At 37.1% G+C, this 25706-nt stretch overlaps 2 protein-coding genes across 2 annotated transcripts in view; one reads left to right on the forward strand and one right to left on the reverse strand.

Moving 5' to 3' along the window:
• Window positions 1–5649: 5649 nt before the first annotated feature.
• Window positions 5650–10876, reverse strand: TSPAN19 (tetraspanin 19; the record flags this gene model as incomplete). The annotated part of the gene is given in 7 exon segments (XM_084205441.1): window positions 5650–5799; window positions 5803–5847; window positions 7534–7610; window positions 7613–7648; window positions 9435–9507; window positions 10731–10762; window positions 10765–10876. Coding segments are annotated over 7 exon segments (525 nt in total).
• Window positions 10877–17125: 6249 nt separating this feature from the next.
• Window positions 17126–25706, forward strand: part of LRRIQ1 (leucine rich repeats and IQ motif containing 1) — a gene marked incomplete at both ends in the record, with an annotated part of 100678 nt that continues 92097 nt past the window's right edge. Inside the window, 7 exons of the mRNA XM_084205866.1 lie at window positions 17126–17260; window positions 18436–18547; window positions 19421–19491; window positions 20654–20756; window positions 21444–21649; window positions 23531–23605; window positions 23783–24985. Coding sequence (XP_084061992.1) covers window positions 17126–17260; window positions 18436–18547; window positions 19421–19491; window positions 20654–20756; window positions 21444–21649; window positions 23531–23605; window positions 23783–24985 — 1905 coding nt within the window. The remainder of the gene's footprint in view (window positions 17261–18435; window positions 18548–19420; window positions 19492–20653; window positions 20757–21443; window positions 21650–23530; window positions 23606–23782; window positions 24986–25706) is intronic.

The following is a 25706-nucleotide window of genomic DNA, read 5'->3' on the forward strand; positions in this document are numbered from 1 at the left end:
CTGAACATTAACCATTGTGCACTCAGGGACATAACAAGGGGGGGCAGATATAAAGAAAACCACAGGGACCCTAATTTTAGGATAGGGTTTAGAACATCCTATGTACAGAGAGGACAAACACAAAATCCAATCCCTGCAATGTATATATATTTTACACTGGACAAGTCTTGACCCAACAAACAAACCAACAAAAAAACAAGCAAACAAGCAAACAAACTACAGGATCCAAACCCAATATAAGTAACCAAAACAAATAAACAAAACCAACAAAATAAAAATTTAACCAAATCACTACTTTATTGAAGGGGTTTTTTTTTTGACCCATCAGAGCCTTGGATCAGTACCTCACAGAGCTGCATGGCAACTGGTGCCAGTGCCCAGCCAGATCTTGAAGGCAGTGGGACCACTCTGCAGCAGAGGAGTGCTTTTAAGCCAAATGAAAGTGACTGTGCAACCACAGTCTCTGTTTCCTCTCTTTACTTTGTTTAGAGCATTTATGCAGTTATGATTTCTACCTGCTCCCTTGTACCAATAATTCCCTTAAGGATGTCTCCTAATTTTGGTGACACAGCTTCTTAATTAGCTGAGCTGGATCCACTCATTAGCTTACAGAGCTTTAACACAGCTACTGAGTTGTTTCCCATGCCATTCCTTTGAAGCACAGTCTCTCAAAATAATTTTCTCTCAAAATAATTTTCTTACAGCGCCATATGACCATTAGCTTCAGTCTTATTCAATATGTTTTGAAGTGTGCTCTATGTGTAAGGTGTGTATTTATGGCATTCTGCCAATCTTATTTTTTTTCTAGCACCTTCATTATTCTTAAACTCCCTGTGTCCTCTAGTGGCTGCCTGTCCGAATTGCATAAATTGACAAGAAATTCTTGTTTCCATCTTTGTATCTCAAAACATTACCAAGAATAATTAGCTTTCCATCCTATAAATTTTATTCCTTTTTTACTAAATTTTGCATTAAAAGTGATGTTTTATAGTTATTTCTGGTAAGCATCAGAAGTATTTGTGGCAGTATTGACAATTTTATATATAATCTTCTTGCACACACGTATTTGCCTATTATCTAGTTATCTGTGTGTTTGCTGGAGATTTTAGCACCAATTATGATTTTTTAATGGTTATACAGGTCTTATCATGTCTTGTAGAGCATTTCCTTACATACAGAGTCACACTCCTCTCACTTGGGCATGCCAAGTTTTTCATTAGGACTTTAGGAGTTGCTTCAGTCCATCCTAAGACAATATTTGTGTACAAACCACAGTACCTTTTTAAAGAATTTGTATTTCAGCCTACTGTGAAAAGCCAATATGTGAGCACATAATTCACAAATGTTCTAGAATAAAGGTTCATTAGGGACAAATGCAAATTTCACATATAACTTTAATTGGGAATTTCTGAATTCTTAACCATCTATTATTAAAGTGGAATCCAGTTCATTTACTGTTAGCCATTTTAAGTTGTAAAAGCTATTCGTTAGGGCAAGTAGGCTCCCACTCAAACCAGCAGAATAATGGTACTTCTAAGAGGATGTCATTCTAGGAAAAAGGATGAATTGCTGCTCTACAGGAGTACCTTACACTTCACACACACTAGAACATTTGTCCAGCTTTACATGGCTGCACTCAGCCAGGTAATCTCATCCTCAACACCCTTTTGAAACAGGGGACATGATTAATTACTTTAAGTGTAACAGATCAGTGAGACAGGAATAGGTATTTATTAGATTTGGAGGTAATTTACTGCACTAGAATAGTGAAGAACCCTCCCATGTGGACTGAATAGAAGTATTTGTACATTTGCAGAAGCTGCTTCGCACCGACTGAAGTATTGTATATTTCCCAAAATGTAACTCTTGGAGGAAGGGAGGCACTCCCTTGAATTTGATGTTCTCTAAGGAAAAAATTCAGCCCGTGGAAAGCACTTGAAGTGGAATTATTTTCATTCTAAATAAAAAGAAGAGACCAAATTTATAAGGGTCAGAAAATTGATTACTGAAAGGAAAGTTTTAGAGAAAAAATAAAAAAATGCTACCACATATGCTTGCAATACTACACCTGCCTCTGTTCCCAAGATGTTTCAGGTCACCTCATTGATCAGAGGATAAATAATGTTTTATGGTTTCAAGACCACTCTGCTCTGAACCACTAAATCCCTTTGATTAAATTATTGGTAAGAGACATTGAGCAAGAAAAAAACATGTCAACACTCCTTGGAAAAGACCTGAGGACTCCAATATTTATAAGACTCAGTGAAACTTCGTGAGATTAAATTATATGACAGATAAGGACAAAACAGAGAAGGACTGGAAGGAAAAGTGAAGGCCTAAAGAAGCAACATTTAGTACAATTTTTTCTTAACCAAGTCTGATCAAGGGCTCCTTCTGTTTCAAAGTGCAATGTACTATATAGTACTATTTACATCACTTTGAACAAGTTGATCCAGGCATTCAGGAAAATAATATTCAGCTAATCAGGAAGATTTGTTAACCAGTTAGTGAATAACATAGTACTTCAAACTTTAACACACAACATTTTGTAGCATACTACTACAGCCAGAGGCATGAGCAAAACCCAAACATATTAAAGCCCAAATGTTAATATTATTATGACTACAAGTAAAGCCCAATCTACATTTTAGTGGAAATAATTTCAGAGACTGTCATAAGGATGGATCAGAGAATTATTGCACCGCAGCAATGCTGAGGAGAGTTCATGATTCATCTGGCCAAATATTAGTCTTCCTGATTTTTCTACATAGCGGGTGAGTGCAAGCAAAAAAATCTGAGAAAGGAAAAAGGGTGAGATAAAAACAACAAAGAAAGTGTTCAAACTCACTTATGACTGAGCCAAACTGACTGCTAACTAGGCTCCTATGAATAACAATACAGAGGATATAAAGGAGAATGATCACGATGTCTAAAGACACAAGCTGAATTTTGTGCATCAGTACAGATTTGCTGTGTAACATCCAGCAAGTCTACGTGGGGTCCACATTCACAGAAGTACCTTGAAATCTATTTCAAGTGACACATAATTCAGTGTTAAATGTTAAAGGTTTCACTACCCTATGAATACAAATATGGTTGGATTCAGTAACCTTAAAGGTCTTTTCCAAAGTAAATGATTTTATGGTTCTTGATCTCAGCTCTTGAATGGGGATAATAGATCTTTGCCATCTGACAAGAATGTGTCAGTGATAGTATATAAGGATCATGAGACAGTCATGATCTGCACTAGTGAGGGTTAGGTGAATATGAAAAAAAAACCTTTTCATTATTGAACTGCCTCACTTCATAGCCAGAATATTTTTATCACATACATCTGTAGGAAGCTGGACATATGGAGCAGGTAAAATAGGCCATGCATTTAATTGTCTGAGTAAAAATGCACTGATTTAATATTCAGCCTCACCATTTTAGATATTATTTAAAATCCTTCTTCCTGCCTTCTGCCTACCTTCAGGGTATCTGTAGAGTGAACAATCAAGTCTTTTTGCCATTATTCATGTGATTTTGTTCTGATATTAAAAGTTCTATGCTTTTTGTCAAAGAAAATTTTCTCATAGATGTAGGAGTAGAGATTTCATTGTTTTGTCTTGTTTGATTTAGTACACTCATGGAGTAGGTTCTGTACAGAGGACAAAAGAGGTCTCTTGGTGGAGAGATTTTACATACTCTTTAACCACTTCCTGGCCTTGAAATGCTGTTTGCTTTCAGAAGTCTGGTCAATCCCTTCATTTTACAGGCTTTGGACAACATAATCTCTGATGGTGTTTGAATATATGGCAGATTGTTGGTCAACAGTGCTTGATCTTTCTTCTAATTAAAATTGATGGAAATATTTAAAACATTTGTAGAGCATGTCAAAACCAAATGGCACTGGATTGATTTTTACTCCCAGTAAAAATACCAGTATTTTGTGGGTTTTTTGCTGAGAAGTAATCTTTCCTGTGTGGTTAGTAGGCTGATAGTAATTTTGATTAAGCTAAGAGCATTGTTTTCAAACTATGTATTCAAACTTCAATTCTCTAGGCAAGTACATAAAAAGGGATGTCAAGAAAAATCATGTCAATTTTGGAACTTATATTGCATCCTAATAAGAACATACTTTTAAAATATATAGAATAGAGCCTTTCTGTATGGTATGATAGGTTCTGGTATTTACTTGCCAGAAAGCAAAAACATCAGTGATGTTTGCTGGGGAATATTAGCTATAGCATTATTTAAATTATCTGAACTAAGTTGATTGTTCTTAAGAAAATTTGATATTTTTGCACGGAAATGTTCCAGAACTGACTTAATCAAAGCAGATTCTGCTTTTGTGTGTGTTTAGCTGAGAGATTAACTTACAAGTAAATGCTGAAAAGAATATTTTCAAACTTTCATTGATTGTTATGAATTATGGATGCTGAAATGTACATGAGTATGTTTCAGGTTAAAATGTAAATTTATTATATTGTTTTTTAAAACAGTTGTCAAATTATTATGTAGATTAAAATAGGTGCAAATACAATAAAACATATACATAAATGTTTTCTATAAAACATATACATAAATGTTTTCTATACTTAGAAGTGATTTTTTTTTAATAGTGACAAGGGTTTGTAGAAACAGGGAGAGATTCAGAACTGTTGAGCAAAACTAGACAAGAGCAGATGTCATTGGACAACTTCCCATTAATTACTGTTCTGCTTTGTCAAGAAGCAACAACTGCCCACTGTATTTTTGTCCTCATTGGCTGGTCCTAGTAACACTGCATGGTTTTCAGAAGAGGAAAATATGTATCACTTTGCTCCAGCTCAGGTGGTGATATCAGGTGGTCCAATGCAAACTGGTCCCTTGATATTAAGATGCATGAATGCTCACATGGACTGGTCTCACAAAACACATCATATTTGAGTGTCTTGCTCATTCCACTTATCCTCTAAAGTATTGGAGCTGCTCTGGAAACAAATAATACAAACCTGTGGAGACATTGCTCACAATTACAAGTGGAAAATGCACTGTATACCCTTTATATACTGGACTGCATACTCCTTATACACTGCACTGTATACCCATTATATACTGCACTGTATACCCTTTATATACTGCACTGTATATTCCTTATATACTGCACTGTATACCCTTTATATATTGCACTGTATATTCCTTATATACTGCACTGTATACCCTTTATATACTGCACTGTGTACTCCTAATATACTGCACTGTATACCCTTTATATTCTGCACTGTGTACTCCTTATACACTGCACTGTATAGCCTTTATATACTGCACTGTATATTCCTTATATACTGCACTGTATACCCTTTATATACTGCACTGTGTACTCTTTATATACTGCACTGTATATTCCTTATATACTGCACTGTGTACTCCTTATATACTGCTGCTTTCCACTGTCATCATTGATTTGCACAGCATGGGTTTATGCCAAGATGCTTCTTAAACCGCTTCTAAATTTCCCTGTGATATTGATCAGGCACAACTCCTGTTCTATTAAAGCATCCTTAATTTAGAACTGCCTACAGGACTGACAGCTAACAAGTAAAAACCAAGGCTTCCAAGTGACCAGAGACAAAACAATGAATATTGTTAAAACTTCGGCATTTGTAAGCCAGATCTTGAAGGAAATTATGTTTTGCCCTTATTTTCTAAAGTATGTTCAGTATCAAAAGTTACATTCTTTACACTGTATGTTGAATCCCTTGGGACATCACAAAACCATTTCTTTAGATTGTAATTTGTGCATGGACATAGGAACTGAGTATTATTTTTCTTTGTTTAGTTCCTTTCCCACTGTGTGGCATTGCACCTTCCATAGCATTCCATCTATAAGAGAAATCACATTAAACCACAAAAACTCGGATGCAGAAACTTCAATATGGACCAAATTCTGAGAATACTTATTTATTCCTTTGTTCCTTTTAATTGGCCAAAATTCTCCCCTCTGAGATCTTCAGCAATCTCCCTTTTCCAACTCAGTTTAGTAGCAATTGATCTGTCTTCAACACATAGCTCAAACTTGGAGGACAAAGCAAACACTATGCAGTGTTCAAATAATTATCAGCTAGCTCTTCCCAATAACCTACTTCAATACAAGTACAACAACAGCAAACTAAACTATCTAACAGCCTGGAGAATGGAATTCTTTTCATGCAGAAAATTCCAGGAAATTCTCATTCTGAATCAGGGTGAATCTTCAGAAATACTAGAATTGTTTTGTGGGATTAAAATCTTCCATATTTTAGCTCAGAGATGCTAAAACACAGCACGTCATTTTCATGTTTTAAAGGGTCAGTTCCAGATCTACTGCTTCTAAATTCTGAAAATTAGATAACTTGGCAAAAGCTGTCCTTTCCTGTATAGATATTCCATTTCAACAACTCCATGGTTTTAGTTAAAATAGTCACCATCTTTAAGCAGTTCATTAAATATCACCAAGAATATATAAAATACTATTCATAGTCTTCATATTTTTTGTCTTTCTCATGGCAGATGCCAAGCATTCCAGGAGCTGGGTAGGTGGTGAGTCTGTGCTCCTACAACAGACCAATAAAACTGCAGTCAAGCGTACCAGCACATAGTCTAGCTGCACAAATGACATAATAGGGTCACCACTAATCACTTGAGAAATCATGAATGCAATGAATGGATTTTCAAAGAACAGATTTTAAAAATACATTGCAAATGCATTTGTAATCTTGAGACTAGACCTATATGCTTTGTGAGTTATCTGGAATCATCAATTATCTTCAGCACTCATTAAAAATAATGTAACTCAGACCTGGAAGAAGTCATATTAAGGGACTCACAGCTGACCTATAGAAGCATATTAAGCTGTTAAACTGTAGTGTTTGTAATTAACAGCTCGTAATACAGAATTAATTTCAAAGGTGGATAACAGACCACTGTTCAAAAACATTCTTAACTACTTCCAATATAATTGACACAATCCAAATGTTTTAAAGGGCTTTTCTAAAGAAGTAAACAAATTACCTGCTGCCAGACTACAAATACTTTGAGTAATAACGAAGTATGTGTATTGAAAGTGCTAATTTGCAAGACCATTTTAGACCTCAAGCACTATTTCTGAGAGTCTCAGTGCAAAACCTATTCGAATTTTCTCACAGGAGGAGCTCTATTTTGACCTCATAACATCTCTGCTTGGCTCACATCGGCCTCAATACCTAAGCAGATCAGGTGGTTTATGGAATCTATAACTGTAAAAATACCAGGACTCCCATTAACTTTTTCAGCTGCAGGAATTTTTTTCAGCTTTCAGTGACCAGAACTCTCTGTTCCTACATGAAATGAGAAGTTCTTCAAGAGCTTAATCTCATCAAGTGACCCATATAACAGCAAGGAATCTGCCAACCCACAGCAGATAATAGAAGCCGATCTTGAAAAATTAATCCTTTACTAAATGAGATTTTTTAAATAAATTCTGACTGGGATACATATTTCTGATGAATGCAGTATTTTTAGAGGTCATATTCTGTGGGGTTTTTCCCTTACATCATGCTGCACAGCATTGAGAATGTTCCACACAGATTCCTGCTCAGTCAGACTCTCAATCCTGTATTCAGAAAAAAATCACCAATTCTGTTGTTCCATTGATTGTGAACCCATTAATAAATATTTTTAGCACTTGACATATACATATTGGTAAGAGTGTGGATGGATAGCACAATCCTTGATCTTTTATTGATTTTCAGGCTTCTTCAAAGATTACTTGCAAGCAGCAGCATTCTAATCAATTTGCCAAACATGGCCCAGGACACCTCATGGCACTAATAGGAAAGTTGTAATGCCAAAGGGAAGGATAAATGAAGCAACCAAATCGCATACACAGCACAGGCAGGCACACATGATTTGCCCAACTGGAGCCAGGAGAGCCAGGAAACATTTCAGCTCTACCTGATCTGTCCTGAAATACTAAATCCTACTTCTCATACTTTTAATAAACACAGCACCATATAATAATAAGCACAAACCAAAAATTCTAGACCTACTGTGACACCAACTTTTGTGAGTACCACAGAATCTGGCAGGACAAGTTTTGCTGTAGGCTGGGGGAATGATCAGCTCATGTTTGCCCTAGATTATGCATCTTTGCTGAGACTGATAAAATACACCTTCAACAGAAATTGACATGGGCAAGCTCATCACAAAGTGTCTGATTAGAGACACTGTAGCAGGGAATGTATGCAGAGGAGAAATCCTAGGCCACTAAAAGGTTTCATCACAAAGCAATGAAAAAATTAAACTCTCCAACTCATTTTCCTTGCTATAGCCATCCTAAAAACAAAACTCAAAAGCTTTCACAGTTAATGATGATGTAACCATCATTATACTTCAGCAATACTTAATTAAGTTTGAGATCAAGTGTAATTACAGTTGATATAAAATAAATTTAACTTCAATTTTTCAATCAATTTTTCTAGCACAAATAGCTGACTCCAGAATGCATTATTCCTGACAGTTTAAATCTTTCAAAATATAAAACCATTATATAAAGCAGGTATGATTCCTTCATTAGAAATCAACATTTGATAGAGAAATTTGATTATGCAGATGCACTTTGAAGGGCTAAAAGTAATTTATTTGTGCTGTACTCTGCCTTTGGAGAAGCATATGAACCTTATGAGAACACTGTCATTGGAGGTTTTCTTAAACCATAGCATTTGAAATTATGGAATAGAAAAGTGATCAGGCTTGCATTGATTCAGTACAGATTATCTTCCACACAACACTGTGAGAACTACTCAAGCTATTGCAGTTGCTATACATAGAAAAATAAATGACTGAATAAAGTTTCAGAGTGGAAGAGTTACTAGAGACAACAGCTGTGCTGGTATTTATGGCTTGCTGTTGTTCAAATTGAAGAAACATGTTCCTTAGATTAGATCTCTGCTTGTACCTAAAATACAAGTTCAAACAATAAAGTTAATCACTCATTGGTATATTTTGTATGCCATGATACCAGTAAGTCCTACTATCAATTGCACAGGGGACAACTGCTGTCACCTGCTAACAGACACAGCTCAGCATCTAGTGCTTCCTTCATGCCTGCAGGTACCCAGGAAAGAAGGACTTCCTAGAGAGTCCCTCAACAAGGAATAAAGCTGTCCCTTCCACTGCTGATTCCACATTCCTGAACAGGAAGGGTGTAGTTTTTTGCAGGGGAGAAATTGGAAATATATTTCCATGCACTCCCATTTACTATATTGAACCATGCTGAAATCCTCAAATTAAGCTTTTCACATGTTCTACTATTCCTGGTCAACATGTAAAATAGTCAACTTCAATCAAATGGTAATACAGTTTACAGTGAGAACTGACTATTACACATGTTTTAATTAATTACACAAACAAATTCTAAGTCATCAGCAGTTCCACATAATTTATTTACATACTTCTTTTTCTCATCATTATTAGCACCAATATTGCCATCTGCGTTACAAATACCAGGATTTGAAAACTCATATACTGAAAAAATGCACAAAGCCAAGCTATCTATAAACATTATTTTGAATAACTGAGTAACACAGTAAAAATTCCAGAACCTCGTGTACAATCCTTCATGACTATTATTTACAGTGATTCCAAAAAAAAAAGAATTTATTTTCCTGCAAACCTGTGAAAAGTGACATCATAGTCTAAGAAGCAGACTTCAAGCAGAGCACAACTCACTGTGCTGGGCTTAAAGACACAGCCATGACTTTCTTGGAAGTGAAGAACAAAAGCTATTTTTAAGTGGCTGTGCTTCACTGAAGAAAATTCTTATTTCTTTATTTCTTGTTTGAAAGACAATGGCGCCTGAGTCCTATGCCTATTTAAGAATTCCTTTGATCTATAAGATGCAAAATAAAAAGATAGTCGATTTTGCTTATTTCTGGCGAAAACAAATTTTCACCCACGGTATTTAGGTACTGTGATGCTAGATGGTTCCACGGAAGTTGGAAATGACACACATGTTTTTCTTCCATCACTTAACAAATTGTCAGGCACACCCTACATGCCTAGGCAGTAGCAGGGAGGAAGAAGGAAGTTTCCTGGTTACAGCACCTGGGCTTCGCTCTTTGCTGTGCAAATTTCTATTCATAGTGCTTAACAAATTAATCAGTAGCATAGTTCTCTGCTTCAGCCTTCACACCGTCTAAAACAGATCTCCCAAAATGGGTGACAATAAACAAAAGATGGAGGAAAAATGGTGTCAAAATGATAATAAGAATGTATAGTTACAATGCAATTTTTCAGAAATAAAAGTGTTATTCCCTTAAAAAGTAGGAATTGCATATAAACACAGAGTCTTCAGTTTAGTCTACATAGGTAACAGCTTTTTAATCACACTTTGATATTTCAATATCGCAACCATACTGTACCTCTCTGTGCCTTCAAGTTTCAATATTCTGGACCAGGCTTTTCTTTATGTCTTCAACATATACTAAGCATTTAAAAACCTCTATGCTAATAAATACAGTGGTTAAAATCTTTTCTGCATAGAACTGCAAGTATTTGGTCACTTAAAACTTTCATATGGAAAGATCTTCAGTTGTGTTGAGAATTCATTTGAACCAGTACTTTATCTAAATACATCCTTCTATCAACAAATTTGTATGTGGAAATCACACCAAGACAGGATCATGTTTTTCATGCACACAAAATTCTCTTTCATTTTACAAGAAAGCTGGAGGCTGATTTCCACATACTGTAACCAGCAGACATTTGATTCCCACAACACTCCAAGGACTCCCATGGCTGATACAAAAGTAAAAACAGATCCAATGCCAAGTTTTATACAAGAAAGATATGTCACTGGCCAGTTCTTGACTGGAGAAACTGTATCACAGTGCATTTGTACTGCTACTTACTTTCCTTTTGTTTTTATGAGACTTCCACTTACACAACTTATTCCCGAAAAAATATCTTTGCAACGCCATTAATGAAAGGATAGAAAAAACAGAATTATAAAAGGGTATTCTTCCTCTTCTTCCTCTTCTTCTTCTTCTTCTTCTTCTTCTTCTTCTTCTTCTTCTTCTTCCCTATATTCACAGAATGAAAAATAAATATTTTCATAAATTTAGGCAATGGTAATTACGTATGAAATGTAAACAGAACATTCTCAATTGAACAATGTGAACCACTCACAACGAAATCAGTGAACAATTACAGTTTAAGCTTACAGATTTTTTTTGTGTTTGCCAAGAATTATGAACACATGGGCAGATCCTATAGGGAGACAGAAATGCATTTCTCAATAAATTAAAGATTCAGTGCTGTCCTCCCTCTTTGTGACTGGCCACTTTCTCCTCTGCATTCCAACCATTTGTGCATAGATATGGACAGTAGCAGTGGTTTCATTACTTCCAGCCCACGTGTTTTCTCCCAGAATTACTGCATTGGATGGGTCCTATGCCATTAGTTTGGAACTGACACTTCTTAACACAGCCAAGGCAGTCTGCTCTTTAAGAGAACATCTGTTGTTATGGGACCCAAAACTCACTTTCCTTAGGAAAAAAAAAATATAGACACTATGGGAAAAAAGAATATCCATATGGACAGGCCATACTTTTATTCATTCCACCCAAGTCCTCGCCTAAAGGATCTATCATCTCATCAAATGCAGGTCAAATGCAGTCTAGTAAATGATATAAAGAAAATATGAATAAAGCTGATTTATTTCTCAGTGATTCATCTATAAGTTGTGCACCAAGAGAAAGAAACAAATCAATTGCATAAATTATAAAAATATCTACATTTTAGATATTGTAATATGTTTTCTCCTGTTTTGATAACCACACCACGCAATGATGGAAAACACACTCCAGAGGGGGAAAAAAAAAAGAAAAAAAAAAAAACCTTACAACCATGCAGTTCAATCCAATACTGCCACCTTGTGAAAAAGAATCCATTACACCCTCTGCCGATTACATAGAACCACACAACCATAAAGCGGTTTGGGCTGGAAAGCACATTAGAGACCCTCTACTTCCAACACCCCTGCCATGGGCAGGATCACCTGCCACTGGACCAGGTTGCTTAAAGCTGCTTCCATTCTGGGTTTGAACACTTCCAGGGATGGTGCGTTTTTATTCTGCAATCATTTAAAACAAAAGAATAATTCTGTTTATGCTGAGAAAAAAACACCAAAGAAATTGCTTCTGTCAAATAAAAGCCACAAGACAAATGCCAAAAGCATGAAACGCAGAGCCTGATGGGAAGGGGGGCAGGGGAAGGGAAGGATTGTTTTTTTAATTAAGAACATCTAAACAAAAATTTAAAGCTGCTAAATAAGAGGAAGAAAACAGATTTCTTGCCAAGAAAATTCCACTGAAGATATTTAAATAGCACTTCTTTATTTGGTTTTTACCTCTTATTTTCATTTTTTTGTTTTCAGTTTTGAATCACAGCTGAAAGTACAATCATACATTCAGTTCATTACGAAAAAAAATTTAAGTACTCTTATAAATTGCAATGGAACTTCGTTTCTCCAGATAATATTTTATGAATTTTAAGAGTATTTTCTGGTACATTGAACATAAATTTAACAGCAGCAAGATGGTGTATGGTCCCCATTGCCTCTGTACACATACATTCTTGTTCTATTTTGCTTTTGGTTTTGGTCTTTTTTATTTTAAGTCGCTAAAGACATTTGGAAGCTTTATATGGCAAGATTTATGCAGCCTGGCATACACTTGTTCTTCTATTCTCAGTGCACTTACTAAATAGTAAGGACACCAGCTGAAACAAAGAGATGACAAATGTGAAGCTTCTGCAGTCAAAATTTGTCCTGCATTAACGACTTATTTTACATAGAAAATGCATTACATGTGTATAAAATTTCATTTTTTAGAAGAAAATATTCAGCAAAAACAAGCTTAGCCTGCCCTGTCAAGATCCTCAATGCCTGGATTATAAAACTTCTTCTGCTGGATTTCAGCACAAAGAGAGCTGTAGTAAGCTTCTCAAACCAGCTCTGTAGTGGAGTGGAGTCAATAATGGGGTCAACAATGCACCTTGTAAAACTATAGACTGTATGAGACAACAGGCTTTTCAATTTCCCTGGAGAAGTTGCACTACCTTTAAGAGCCATTGACCTTTTTCTTGGTTTTCAAAAATAGAATGTATCAAAATGGTGGTATGATGCAGTTTTTTTAGGGAAAAACTCCTGAAGAGTTATCTATTCGACATGAAAACTGGAATCTGCAATAGCTCTCTTGTGTTACCTATGTGGTTTCAAAGAGTTGTTCTGAGAAATTTTAATAAGAATTCAGTTCATCTTAAAGCATTTACCTAAAAATTAAAAATATTATCCTTATAAATTAACTCAAATTTTATATTGCATTGTTTCTACACAAGAAAATCTTTACCAATATTGAATATTTCCATCCTACCTTGCAGAGAACGGTCAAAAAATGATATATTTCTTCCTGAAGTCCAGCTTAACCACATCCTTATGACAGAGAAGCTTTCTTATGTTGGTTAGCCCTGACTTTCTGGATACAGGCAACAGGTTTCAGAAAGTTTCAGCTCATTTTGGTGCCCTTCCTGTCATTCCATGCCATGCAATTGTTTTCCCTTCATTTCAAATTTGTGAAATGAAGAATTTTAGCTACAGCACAGTTCTGTTCACTCTACAGTTTTTGAATCAGTGCCGACACTGGTGATGGGGATCTGAGCAGCAACAACAAGCAACACTTGGGGTTTGTGCTCAGAGAGGGTTCAGAGAGCTGCAGAACACACAGCTTCAGCAACGCTGGCAATCCCAAAGGCATCGCGAGGGCACCAGGGCGTGGTGCCACAACTGGTAAATCCACACCCTTCAGTCCGTGTCACCTGTGGCAGTGAGGACATCTGCACAGTCCTAAGGCGTCACTAGGATCAGGGTTAGGGTTAGGGTTAGTTGTGGGAATCCATAAAATCAGAGAGTTTTAGGAAGGTGGTAAAAAGACAGGCTCTAGATACAGCAGAAGTGCTAAAACAGCAGAAAGAATATCTAAGCGGTAGAGAAGACATGGCAGATAGAACAATAGAGCTGTGTAGTTTGGCTTTCTAAGTTGAAAAAAGTTTATTTTAAGTAAATATTTAGAAGGTTAAGTATGAATAGTGCTCTGTGCTTTGTCTCTTGTAAACGAGCCATTGTATGCAAGAATAGGCCACCACTGTTTTACCAAAGCTACAGGTGCTTAAGGTGATTGGATAGAACTACTGTCAGTATGCTTTTGCTCTATGTAATTGGCTAGGATGGCTTTATGATATGTTGTCACATTAAGTTTCTTTGGCCTGCTGCCTGAACAGCGAGCTGTTAGCATCTCTCCATTGTCATACTCATGTAATGAGACTGATGCTGAAAAATAAATAGCTCAAGACGCTTGTCACAGTGGCCCCGTCCCGTTGGTGTCTGTATATAAACTGCCGGCAATATTAGTCTGGAGTGAGTCAAAAGCCTACAGCTCCAGGAACTCTTGGGCTGGAAATGGCATGCCAAGGCATTCCCAGCGTGGCCCCAACATTGCTGCTCCTGCTTCTTTCTAAAATCCCATGGGGATTGGGGCTCTAGGGTTACTCTGAGGGTTGGGGCAGTGTTTAGGGTTAGGGTTGAGTGAGTCAAAGAGCCTTCAGCTCCAGGAACAACGGGGCTGTAACATGAATGGCAAGGTGGTCCCAGTCAGGCCTCAATACTGCTGCTCCTGCTTCCTTCCAAACTTGACCACCCTTATGGATGGGGGATTTATTGTTAGGGTTAGTGCTGGGGTTAAGTTTAAGGTTATATTCAGTGTTAGGGCAAGAGTAAGAGTTAGGGTTAAGTTCAGCCTTAGGGTTGAGTGAGTAGAGATTTGACAATTCTCAATTTCATTTGTTGAAATGAAATCTTTCTATGATTTCTATGAAATGTCTCTCTAATTTGCAATTTTTTTTGCTAAGACAGGATATGGTTTTTATTCAGTATGTGCACAGCAATACTCCACTACAAAAGAAGCATCAAGTGCCTATTCAATGAGTGAATAAATAGTTTATCACATTGAAAAGTTCACCAGTGATATGATTATATAAAAGGGTGGATTTCAAATGGATACATTTCCATTTTTTAATATTTAATTACCATGGTTATCCATAACACTGGTGAGAAAATGGTAATCAGTTGCTCTTGAAGCACATATTTTTTAACACTCCTAAAATGTTCAGAGAGGTTCTCAGCTTATTCTAAGGACAGCAGAAGGGAAAACCCCTACCATTTTTGGCAGATCCTTCCCATTGCCCCCAAAATGCACATTTTCTATGTAAAACTGAAATTTATCTTTTAGCTCTTCATTTTTGTTATACCTATTTTTACATCTTGGTATTCCTCATCAGACTCAGGGTTAGATGTGCTCCCTTATAAACACACAAAAATGTTATCATCTGAACCCTGCCTGATCTGTGTAACTTTTCCTAGACTGAATCCTATTTAGTCTCTAATTCTCCAACTGAACATTTTCTCCAGCTTTCAATAACCAGCGAGGGACTTTGACACAGGCAGACAGTGGTAGGACAAGGAGGACAGGTTTTAAGCTAGAAGAGAGCAGGTTTAGATTAGATGCTACAAGAAAATTCTTTACACCACAAAGGTGGTGAGGCTGGAAAACAGGTTGCCCAGAGAAGCTGTGGGTGCCCCATCCCCACTGGTGCCCCATCCCCACTGGTGCCCCATCCCCACTGGTTCACGGCCAGCAGGGATGGGGCACTGAGCACCTGCTCTAGTGGGAGGTGTCCCTGCCCAAGGCAGGTCATTTGGAAGAGATGATGTTGAAGGTTCCTTCCAACCCAAACCACTCTATGACCCTGTGAATTTGTATTTACCTTTCTCACACTTTTTTCTTCTTTTTTTTTTTTTAACTCCTACTATTTGCTCCCTACCTGCACCACTGGCAGGGCCATGCTGAGCCACCAGTCCCCCTGCACCTGTGAGGCCATGCCAGAGTCCAGTGCCCCACGGTGGCCCCAGTGCCAGCCATGACCCAGCCCCAGCCTGGGAAGCCAGAAAGGATGTCTGCTGTGTTCTCATAAAACACCTTTTCTGTGGCTTTAGTATGTTTTTTTGTTTTTTTTTTTTTCTGGTTAACTGCCTCTTGCAATTTGTTGTGAACACTAAATTCCAGTTCATGTCTTCAAAAAAACCCACAAACACGAACCGAAAACAAAACCAAAAAACGAATCCAAAACCAAAATAAAAATACCCTCAAAAAACACAAAACCAAACAAACAGCCCCCAGACCCCAATATTAAAGAAAAAAGCCGAACAACACCACGAAGGAAGGTGCTGCGAGGCGCTCCGTCCCCGCTGGAGGGCGCTGCCCAACGCCCCCAGAACGCGAAACGGCTGCTCCTGCCGAAGTCTGGCTCCTCTCGCTGCCCGTCCGAGCCGCTGTTTCCCGTTGCCATGGTGACGCTCCCGCGGTAGCAGCGCGGCGCGGGGCTCTCGTCCTTCCCCTGGAGCTCCCCACCGTCCGCTGTTGGCGGATGCAGAATTTCAGGGCGGAGGAGCGGCCGGTCTCCAGAGGCGGCCAAAAAGGCGGAGGCTCCGTGAGGAGCTTGACCGAACGACAGGTGAGTGGGTACATGAAGCAGACGGGGGGAACCGGAGGACAGCGGGCGCTCTGAGCGCTGGACTACAACTCCCAGCATGCAAAGGGGCGGAGCCGTTTCTCCGTCAGGAAGCGGCGGTGGGCGCGCTGCCCCGGGCGCGGTGCCTTTCGGGAGGTGTAGTTTCCTCTCAGCAGGGATCCGCTTCTCGCCTTGCCGGCAGGAATGCGCTCCGTGTGCCCGGTGTTCTCCTGCAGGAGCCGAAATCACTGTCTCCCATTCCCCTCATTGCAGGGGGCAGCGGGTTGCGAAAGGAGGGAGAGGGTCGTTTCCCCCTGCTTGCATCCATCCACAAGTTTTTACCTCTGTGGGTTACATCGTTTCCCACGGCTTTCTCGGTATCATTAAAACTTTCTATATCCTTAGCCTTATTTTGAGGACTCTGTTTATTTTGGTTCATTGCTGTGTTGAAAAGGATTACATTTTATTTTTTTTTTGTGTGTGTAGCTTTCAAAACAGATAAGGCGCTGTGGGAGGCAGAATGTCGGAAGATATTGAAGGAATTGAAAAAGAAGTAGAAATTGAATTAGGCAGGATCAGTGTGTCTTCGTTTGGAACAGATGAGCCTGAGCCTGACACAGAGGTGTCGGAGGAACCCTCGAGTGACAGTGAGACAGTAAGTACTCGGTGAGCTGAGCACCACGTGTATTCAGTGAGCTGAAACTCTGCTGTGGCATTGCAAAGCCCAAAGCTCGGTGAGTGAACATTGCCCCAACACACCTACCCTGAGGTGTGAGCCTTGGTGGTACTGCTTCAGGGGAAATGTGGCGACAGGACAGCCGGAGAGATGGATATCAGCATTCAGCGATATTGTTTTCGAATCCTCTGAGGCTGGAATGATTAAATCTGGATGGTTTTAATGATTCTTCACTGCAATCTGTATTTTAATCTTGCAAGAGACTGCTTTAGGAGATTCATTATAAGATTTCCAGATACTAATTTCATGTAAATAGCTTCTTCAAGTCCTCTTTCTTGGATGATTTCCTGTTTTGGGAAGTGGCTTTCCTCTGAAATAAAGTCATTTATTTGAGTCCTTTTCTGCCATTTTAATATTTCAGAGTCATAGCATAGGCATTGCTTGTTTGTAGGATAATAGGGTGATAATATTGATCATAAATCATGTTTCATATGATGTAGACAAAGGCATCAGTGATAAGTGTGTAAGCACTCACATACTGAACAATGTCAGCAATGTCTACCACAATTTTGCACATCTGAGAGAAGGCAGACCATTCTCCCAAAATCTTGACATTTTGAATAGTTCACAAAAAAAAAATCTAAATCTAAAAACTAAAAAAACTTCAAATCTTGAAATTGTGAATAGAAAATTTTTGAAAATTTTGAATAGAAATTTTCTATGTAATGAAGAAAACTGAAGCATTGGTTCTATGCGCGTACTTTAAACATTAGTAAATTCCAAGAAAAAGATCCTGCACCTCACAGGTATTTGCTAATTTTTATCTTATCCTTCTTCTTTAGCTTCTTGGTCCAACACAGTTATAAACGCAGTAATTTAATGAAATGTGTTTCTGGAGAGAGTGCAAGATACATTACTAAAATTGGATGAGAATGTAATTAAAATTGGAATTATTAGTTGTTCAGTGGGTGGTAAGAAAATGAGAAGAGAATAGGAATTCGGAAAAATATTGGTGGAAATTGCTGCTAAATCTCCATCAATGCTTTATAGGTGAAGCCAAAACAAGTCTTTATTCTCTTATGTCAAGTATTTACCTCTTTTCAAGCCTGTGAGATAAAAATGTAGAATATATGTCAAAGGTTGTGTTTTTCTAGATTTCAGGTGACTTACCAGAATCAGTTCTCGCCTATTTAAACTTTATCAAGAGCAGAAATCAAGATGCTGAAAAGCTTATACTGCAGGACTTTGAAGATGAGCAAAGTAGAAGTAAGCATTAATCACAGTTAAAATGTTTGCACGCCTCATATTGCCAGTGGACATTAGACTAATAAGCAACAATAAAATAATGCAAACTTTTAAGCAGAACATGCAGTGAAACCTATTCCATCAGCTTCTGAATGCATGATGAGAATCTCTAGGAATAAAGCCATGCAATGTTGTCTTCTTGAATTAACATAGGAGCAGAAATTAAACTTTTTAAAAAACTCATCTAATGCTAAAGAAGACAAGTTGCAAGGTTAACCTCTGAGACAGAGCCCTGGCCAGACTCTTCATGAAAGTCTAAAATGAAGTCTGTAGGAGCTGAAATGCAGGGTTCAGATACAATTGACTCCCACAGGATATGTTTAAAGTCTAACTTGAGAGATGCCCAAGCTCTCATTGGATGAAATTATCGTTAATTGGCAAAAAAAACATTGCTGTCAGCTGTGAGATTGAAGCCAAACTCATGGAACTGTCTGTTCCATTAGTGCAACAGGCTTGGTGACTAGAAGTTCAATAAAAATTTTGATATCCATTGTTCTTTGTCAACTTTTGACCTATCTGATGCAAGTGCTGCTGTGTTTTTCTGCACAGAAAATGATCTGCTGTGTTTCATGATGTGGAATTCTCTTTCATGTTTGCTATCACTGTATTCTTACAGTATCATTGTGTCTGTTTCTGTTACGCACATTTCCTGCTTTTAATGTAGATAAATTACTCCCATACATATTTAAGTAAAACTGGGGGAGAAGGAAAGGAAAAAAAACCCACTTTATTTTAGTTTAAACATATTGAGTAGGTAAACAGTGTAGACCAAAACTGAGCATTTGTAAGGGATTTTCTCTCTGTGAACTAAATTTTTATTTATTTTTTCTTTAGATGACATATATGAAGTAGTTTCTTGCCATCCTTCTGAATTGAACAAAGATTCAAAACAATTCAATGAAAAGGTACTTTTTATTTATACATTATTTATAGGGTATAAAATTCTATTAAATACTAGATAACTTACACTTGCTTTAGTGGCCTCCTAAGGAGATCTATAAATGAGACTCTCCATAGGGTGTTAAGATGAGTTTCTATATACAATTCTTTACAATTAGGACATCAACTGTAATACACCATGTCTATAAGCTTTCAAATTTGAAATAAATTATCTGATATATTGAGCACAAAAATCAACAAAATTAAACAAAACTGAATAATCCTTTATTAATAGTTGGAGAATATTATCTTTATGTTATGACAGCACTTTTAAGTTTCTCTAATCTTATTTTTTATGATGATCAGGAAGATGTACTACTATTAATCTTGCTCCTAGTACATTCCCTTATTTTATAGAAAATATAAACATAGTAATCTCTGTATCTTTCAAAGACAATCAAGAGCTGTGAACATGAGTGCTTCTATATTTTCATAGGATTTGACTGAATAACTTGCTGAAGTTTTCTTAGAAAAATATAAAACTGTATTTAATTTATTCACTTTTAATTTGCTGCCTGGCTTTTATTAGTGAGCACTCTTGCAAACATGATTTTTTGTTCTCAGAAGACCATTGTTTAAAACAGCACAATTACTTCATGTGACTTCAGCTGCATTACAAATATTAATATAGGCCCAAAGCATGTGATGAACAGATGATAAATGAGCAGGAATAGATTACTTGCCAGTAAAGAACAATGAAATAAATATAGCAATCCTTGTGCCCATAGTATTATTTTGAAATAGTCTTCTTAAAAATTTGCTCTGTAACTAGTTCTTCCCCAGTGTGCATAACAGTATTTATGCATAAGTGCTTGGTTTCACAGAAAGTAAAATAAATCTCAAATGCAAGACATTCATTTTTCCAAGTCAAAATATTAAGTATATTTAAAAATACAAAGGAATATTATGTATTTTGATAAATACTACAATGTTTGTTACTCTAGCAAACAATATTTTGACTGATATGTTAGCATTGTTCAATGTGTAAGGATCCCAGTCAGCAGTAAGTTTCACATTGTTGTACTTATCATATGATAAAAAGCTTATCCTTGTTCTGGAAGATTTTTATAATGTTCTGCTTTTCAATTTTGTTTCTTGGTTTCTAATAACAATTTTTAACCATATTAGATGCTGATTGAAGTTGAAAATGAAGACTTACAGCTTGCTACAACACCTGATTATAGTCAGTACACCAGTGATGAAGCAGTCACTGATGACCAATTTCTTACAGGTAAGTAAACACATTATTAATTTGGTTGAGTTGATCTTTAACATATCAGTATTTCCTGCTTTTCTGTTGTCATAAGTATCATAGCATTTTTTTAAAGTATTTCACATTGCAGTATGCAGCAGGGCTTGATACTTGATGGATTTGACATAAAAAACCACTTTTGCCTTTATCTCATTTCAAGATCACAAAATCATCATAGAAATTAGTGTCAACAAATACCACTCGAAAATGAAAGCTGCTCAGAGGCACTAAGCAGGTTCTGCTTTGGCCACAGATTTTTGTTGTTTTGGTTTTTGGATTTTTGTTTGGGTTTTTTTTGTGTTCACATTGATTGAGAATGTTCCCTTGCCATGGCCTTTGGATGAGTTGGGCTGGAGCATATCAGTGCTGAAGCCCTAAAAGCCAGAGAAGACATCCTCTGCAATCCTGAATTGTACATTTTTAGAGTAAGCATAGTAGTTGCAGAGTCAGTAAGTGCTGGATAATAATAAGACATCTCCGATAGAAAGGACTTGTGCTGTAGTTCTGATTTCCTATATATATTATATAATACATGGAGGAAATCAGATATATATTGCTGGCTATATAATGATCGGATCTTTTTCTTGCCAGATACCTTAAGACTGTTTAATGTTCCCCAGTGCTTATGAAGAAATTAAATAAAATGTTTTCTTGGTTGATTAATAGCTGATCTCAAAATGAGCATAAGTCTTGCCTATCGTGAAGTAGAAGAACAGTGTAGACGAGCACTTGAGCTTGAAGAGGAGAAGATGAAAAAGTGGAAAGCGGAGAGAGAATCACGGGAAAAACAGAATGAAGAAGAACATGCTAGAAGGGTGCAGCATCTGGAGCAATTTGAGGCTGAAAGAATAAAGTTAGATCTTCTTCAGAAGGTAATGAATGATATTAAGCCAATCTGTTCCAGTCTAGGCTATCTGAATTCTAGCTCTAATGTGAAAAAGAAACTGCTATGTCAAACTGCATGACTATCCAAAACCCTATCTACTTGTGTTGCCAGTGAATTGTAAAATGTATTTAAGTGTAATCCACTGGCTTTTATGTGTTTACTGTTTTAATCAATAGTGAATGAATTTGGTATGCTAAATTTTAAATTATTCCTTAAGCTTTGCCTTTTCAAAGTTTTTATATTATGAAATCAGCCAAAGTACTGGAAATGAGAGTTGTGCTGCAATTAATCACAAATGAAAAATGGTCACTGTGCCCTAGTAGAAAATACTTATCTAGTTTGGACCTCCCACCCCAGTTTCACATTTTGATGTTAAAATCTTAATGGAAGTAATCAGAAACAAAATTACTCAGTTCAGCAAGGCTGGTGCTGTTCTTCACTCGGTAAAAGTTACAATACTTGCTGTCTCTGTCTTTATCTGGGAAACTTACTCAGGCTTCATCTACGGATGAATGCCACAGTGGATGATGACTCAACACGTTGGCTGGTTGCACTCTCAGACTATCTAGTCATGTTTTGCTATAGTGGCTGGAGCATCATAAAGGATAAAAGAGTGCAGGAACATGAAGAAATTTAACTCTCAGCTATTATACTTGTGAGGCCACAGAATTTTATTATTTAGCCTAAATAACTGTATTTTGAAAGGTCCATTAACACTACATTTTCAGTTAAGTAATTTGTGGCTTTCTGAAGCGGTGGCGCCTTGGCAGCAGCAAGGTAATTCAAGTCACCAGTAGTAAGGAAGGGCTTAGTAAATGAAAAGACCTTTGTTCTCTGAAGGCCAGTTCAATGTCTGCTTATAGCTCTCTTTCCAAAAGGTCAGAAAAACTGATAGGCCTTCTTGACTCTTTGCTGTCACAAAACATTTTTGGATGTAGGATGGCTTTCTCTAGGAAAAGATTGACATGGCTGCGTTTAGGCACTTTGATACTGCTGTTGCAGGAACACTTTTTGGAACATTTTGGAGGTGAGAAATAGAATCCAACTTTCCCTGTTGCAGAAGGATCTAGATGACTGGTCTCTCATGCTGGTCTGAGCAGCATGCTTATGAATGCCCATGAAAAACAGTGCTTAGAAATGTGGGAGACTTTATGCTCCAAGAAAGTGGTTGCTTATACTACTTCCTTCATATCCTCCATATTTGATTTGGTTGATATATCTTGGTTCCACCAGGAGTTATGTGGTTCTGGATCAGCCTGGTTTTTAGTTATTTATCTAACTAACTTTCTGGCTGCTAACTTACAGTCTGATTGAGACTTTTTCCTGACTGGGGTTATGTTGGGCAAGGGGGGGAAATGCTATTTACTTGCAAATAGTGAGAAAATAGACTTGAACTTTCATTTTCTGTTTTGAAGCAATTTCAGAAAAAATTTTTTAGCTTTACTGAACAAAATTCCCATTTGAAGTATTTTTATATTATCAGTACATACCAGTGCAATTAAAGGGAGATTGTTCATGCTGTTGTTCAGACAGGTTTCTGTTTTCTGCCTGTACTTTGAATGGTTTGGTAACTAGTTTTCATCTTAGATAGTAGTACAGATCTGGGAGAGGAAGGTGGCAGCTGGGTCAGTACGTAGGTGCTGACTATCTGAAGGTATGCATCTCTCAGTGCATGACTAAATCTACATTACTATGTAAGTGTCCTCTTGTTTATTTTGATCCACACGTGGCTCAGTTTCTAATTTAAATTCAGGCATTCTCAAAATTGGATTGTTGGAAAGTCAAGAATATGGGTGAGATTGGAGAGAGGTGTTTTGTGTTGTTCTGGGTTTTGTACAGCATTCATTGAAGTTAATTTGTTGTGCAGAAACGCCAGGCTGCAATAGAAGATGAGTTACAGAAAGAGGAGGAAGCTTGGAGAGACAAAATGAGGCAACATGCGGTAAGGTTGTACAGTGAGCGTTTGTCAAAAGATTGTGAGGTTACTGTTAAATATTTGAGAATAAATGCTATCATGGAATGCTTAATATACTAGATTCTGTTTATGAATGATAAATATGTGCCAATACCTGTCGCATTTTAAAAGTGGTTGACATCTATCCTAATTGTTTTGGCCTAGGAATTGCTCATGAAGCTACAGTTGCAAATGGAGGAGGAAAGAAAGGCCTTGGAAGAACAGAAAGCAAAAGAAAGACAACAACTGGCTGAACAACAGAATATGGCAGCTGTGAAAATCCAAGCTAGATTTAGAGCATTTTTAGTCCGTAAAAAATACACTCCCATTTTAAAACAATGGAAACATGAAATGAGAAATAAGCAGAAAATACTAGAGGAAATAGAGCAAGAAATGAAAGAAAGAGAGGAAAAACTGAACAGGCAAATGGAAGAAAACAGGTTAAAGAGAGAAGAGGAAAGAAAGAGGCAAGAAGAACTTGAAAGAAAACAATATTTGAAACAGGTGAGGAGGCGTGAGGAATATGAGAAAAAGAAAGAGAGCCTGAGATTGGAAAGAGAAAAACAAGTGCAAATAAGAAGAGAAGAACAAAGAAAATTAGAACAAAAAAGAGCAGAAGCTGTGATGAGTGAAAATGTAGAAAATAACATAGAAAACATAAAAAAGAATAATAAGGCAGAAAATATGAAAGTAATTAGAGAAGAGAAGGAGGAACTAAATAAACAAGTAGAGGAACCAAAAGAAAAGCATGCTGAAATGATGGATGAAACAAATAATTGGATGATTCCAACAGAAAGAAATTTGACGCCAAGCGTGCTAGGCTCTGAGAAGGAACACCCTTCTCAAGTGAATAATGAGAGCTCATACATTAATTCAGTAACACAAGTAGAAGAAAATTGCTCACAAACAAGTTATCTTGATAAAATTTCAAATGGTCATAGTTCAAAGGATGAATCTCTTAACTTTGGTGCTAATAACATGGCAGAAAATAAGGCAAACTGCATATGCAGCAGCCCTCCAAATGTCCAGCCAAATGCTAATAACAGACAAATTAAAGATCGAGTTTCTCATGAAACTATGAAGAAAACTTTTTTTCTGATGGAAAATGCTACTGAAGAGGTCAGAGACACCTGGGACAGTAGTCAAGATGTAGCAGATTCTTCTAGTAAAGAAATTTTTCCTGATGATATTGAAAAGAAGAGAATAAATTGGATGAACACATGCAAATCTTGGTCTAAAATATATGAAGAAAACCAAAGAAAGCAAGCAACTATAAGAAGACAACTAAGGAAAAGTTTAGTTAGCAAGATGCCTCCACTAAGTACAGAAAAGATAATCCATAGTGGCCCTTGGAGTACCTTGCAACAGGTAACTGGTAATATGAAAGTTTGAGAGTGAAGTGGGAGACATACTTTCACTTTTTTTTGTTACTGTCTGTTTTGGTATGTTGGCAGAATGCTGTTTATTGTTGAGCAGGAAATAGATATTGTGACACTTCCTGTGCTTAGGTGCAGAATAAGAGCAATGACAATGCCTTTTGAATTCCAGTGAGTGTTGTGGAACAGACTGATGTGGTATTAGTCTTCAGAGGATTGATAATATTGACCCTTTAAAAGGCAAGAGCTCTTACATTCTGCTAAATTAACAAGGTTTTGCCTTTGTATAAAGGCCCACATTTCAGCTCCTGCTCCCTTTGGAGTTTTGAGAGGAATAGTTTCTTCTAGAAACAAGATATTACTGATCAGCTTATAGAAAGTGTTTTGCCATAAAGGACATCTCCTGGTTGTCAGGAATTATTTTTCTTACCACTTTTTAACTTATTGTATGCTTGCTCTGTGCTCTCATCTTGATATCCATTCTGTATAGGCTTACTAGCCTATACACACTTCTAGTCTGAACAATTTTTGTCTGTTCTACACTCATTATTTTTGCTACTGGGACTATTGTTTTCATGCTAGCTTCTCCCATTGGACAGATCAAACCTATCATTGCCATTCTTTTCTATATGAAATGATAACATTAGTTGCTTGCATTTTATTAAGCATTAGTAGATTGTAGTTCTGTTCTCTTTTTCATCCTAAAGAAAATT

Source organism: Fringilla coelebs, assembly GCF_963513975.1.
Source record: "Fringilla coelebs genome assembly, chromosome: 5".
NCBI lineage: Eukaryota > Metazoa > Chordata > Aves > Passeriformes > Fringillidae > Fringilla > Fringilla coelebs.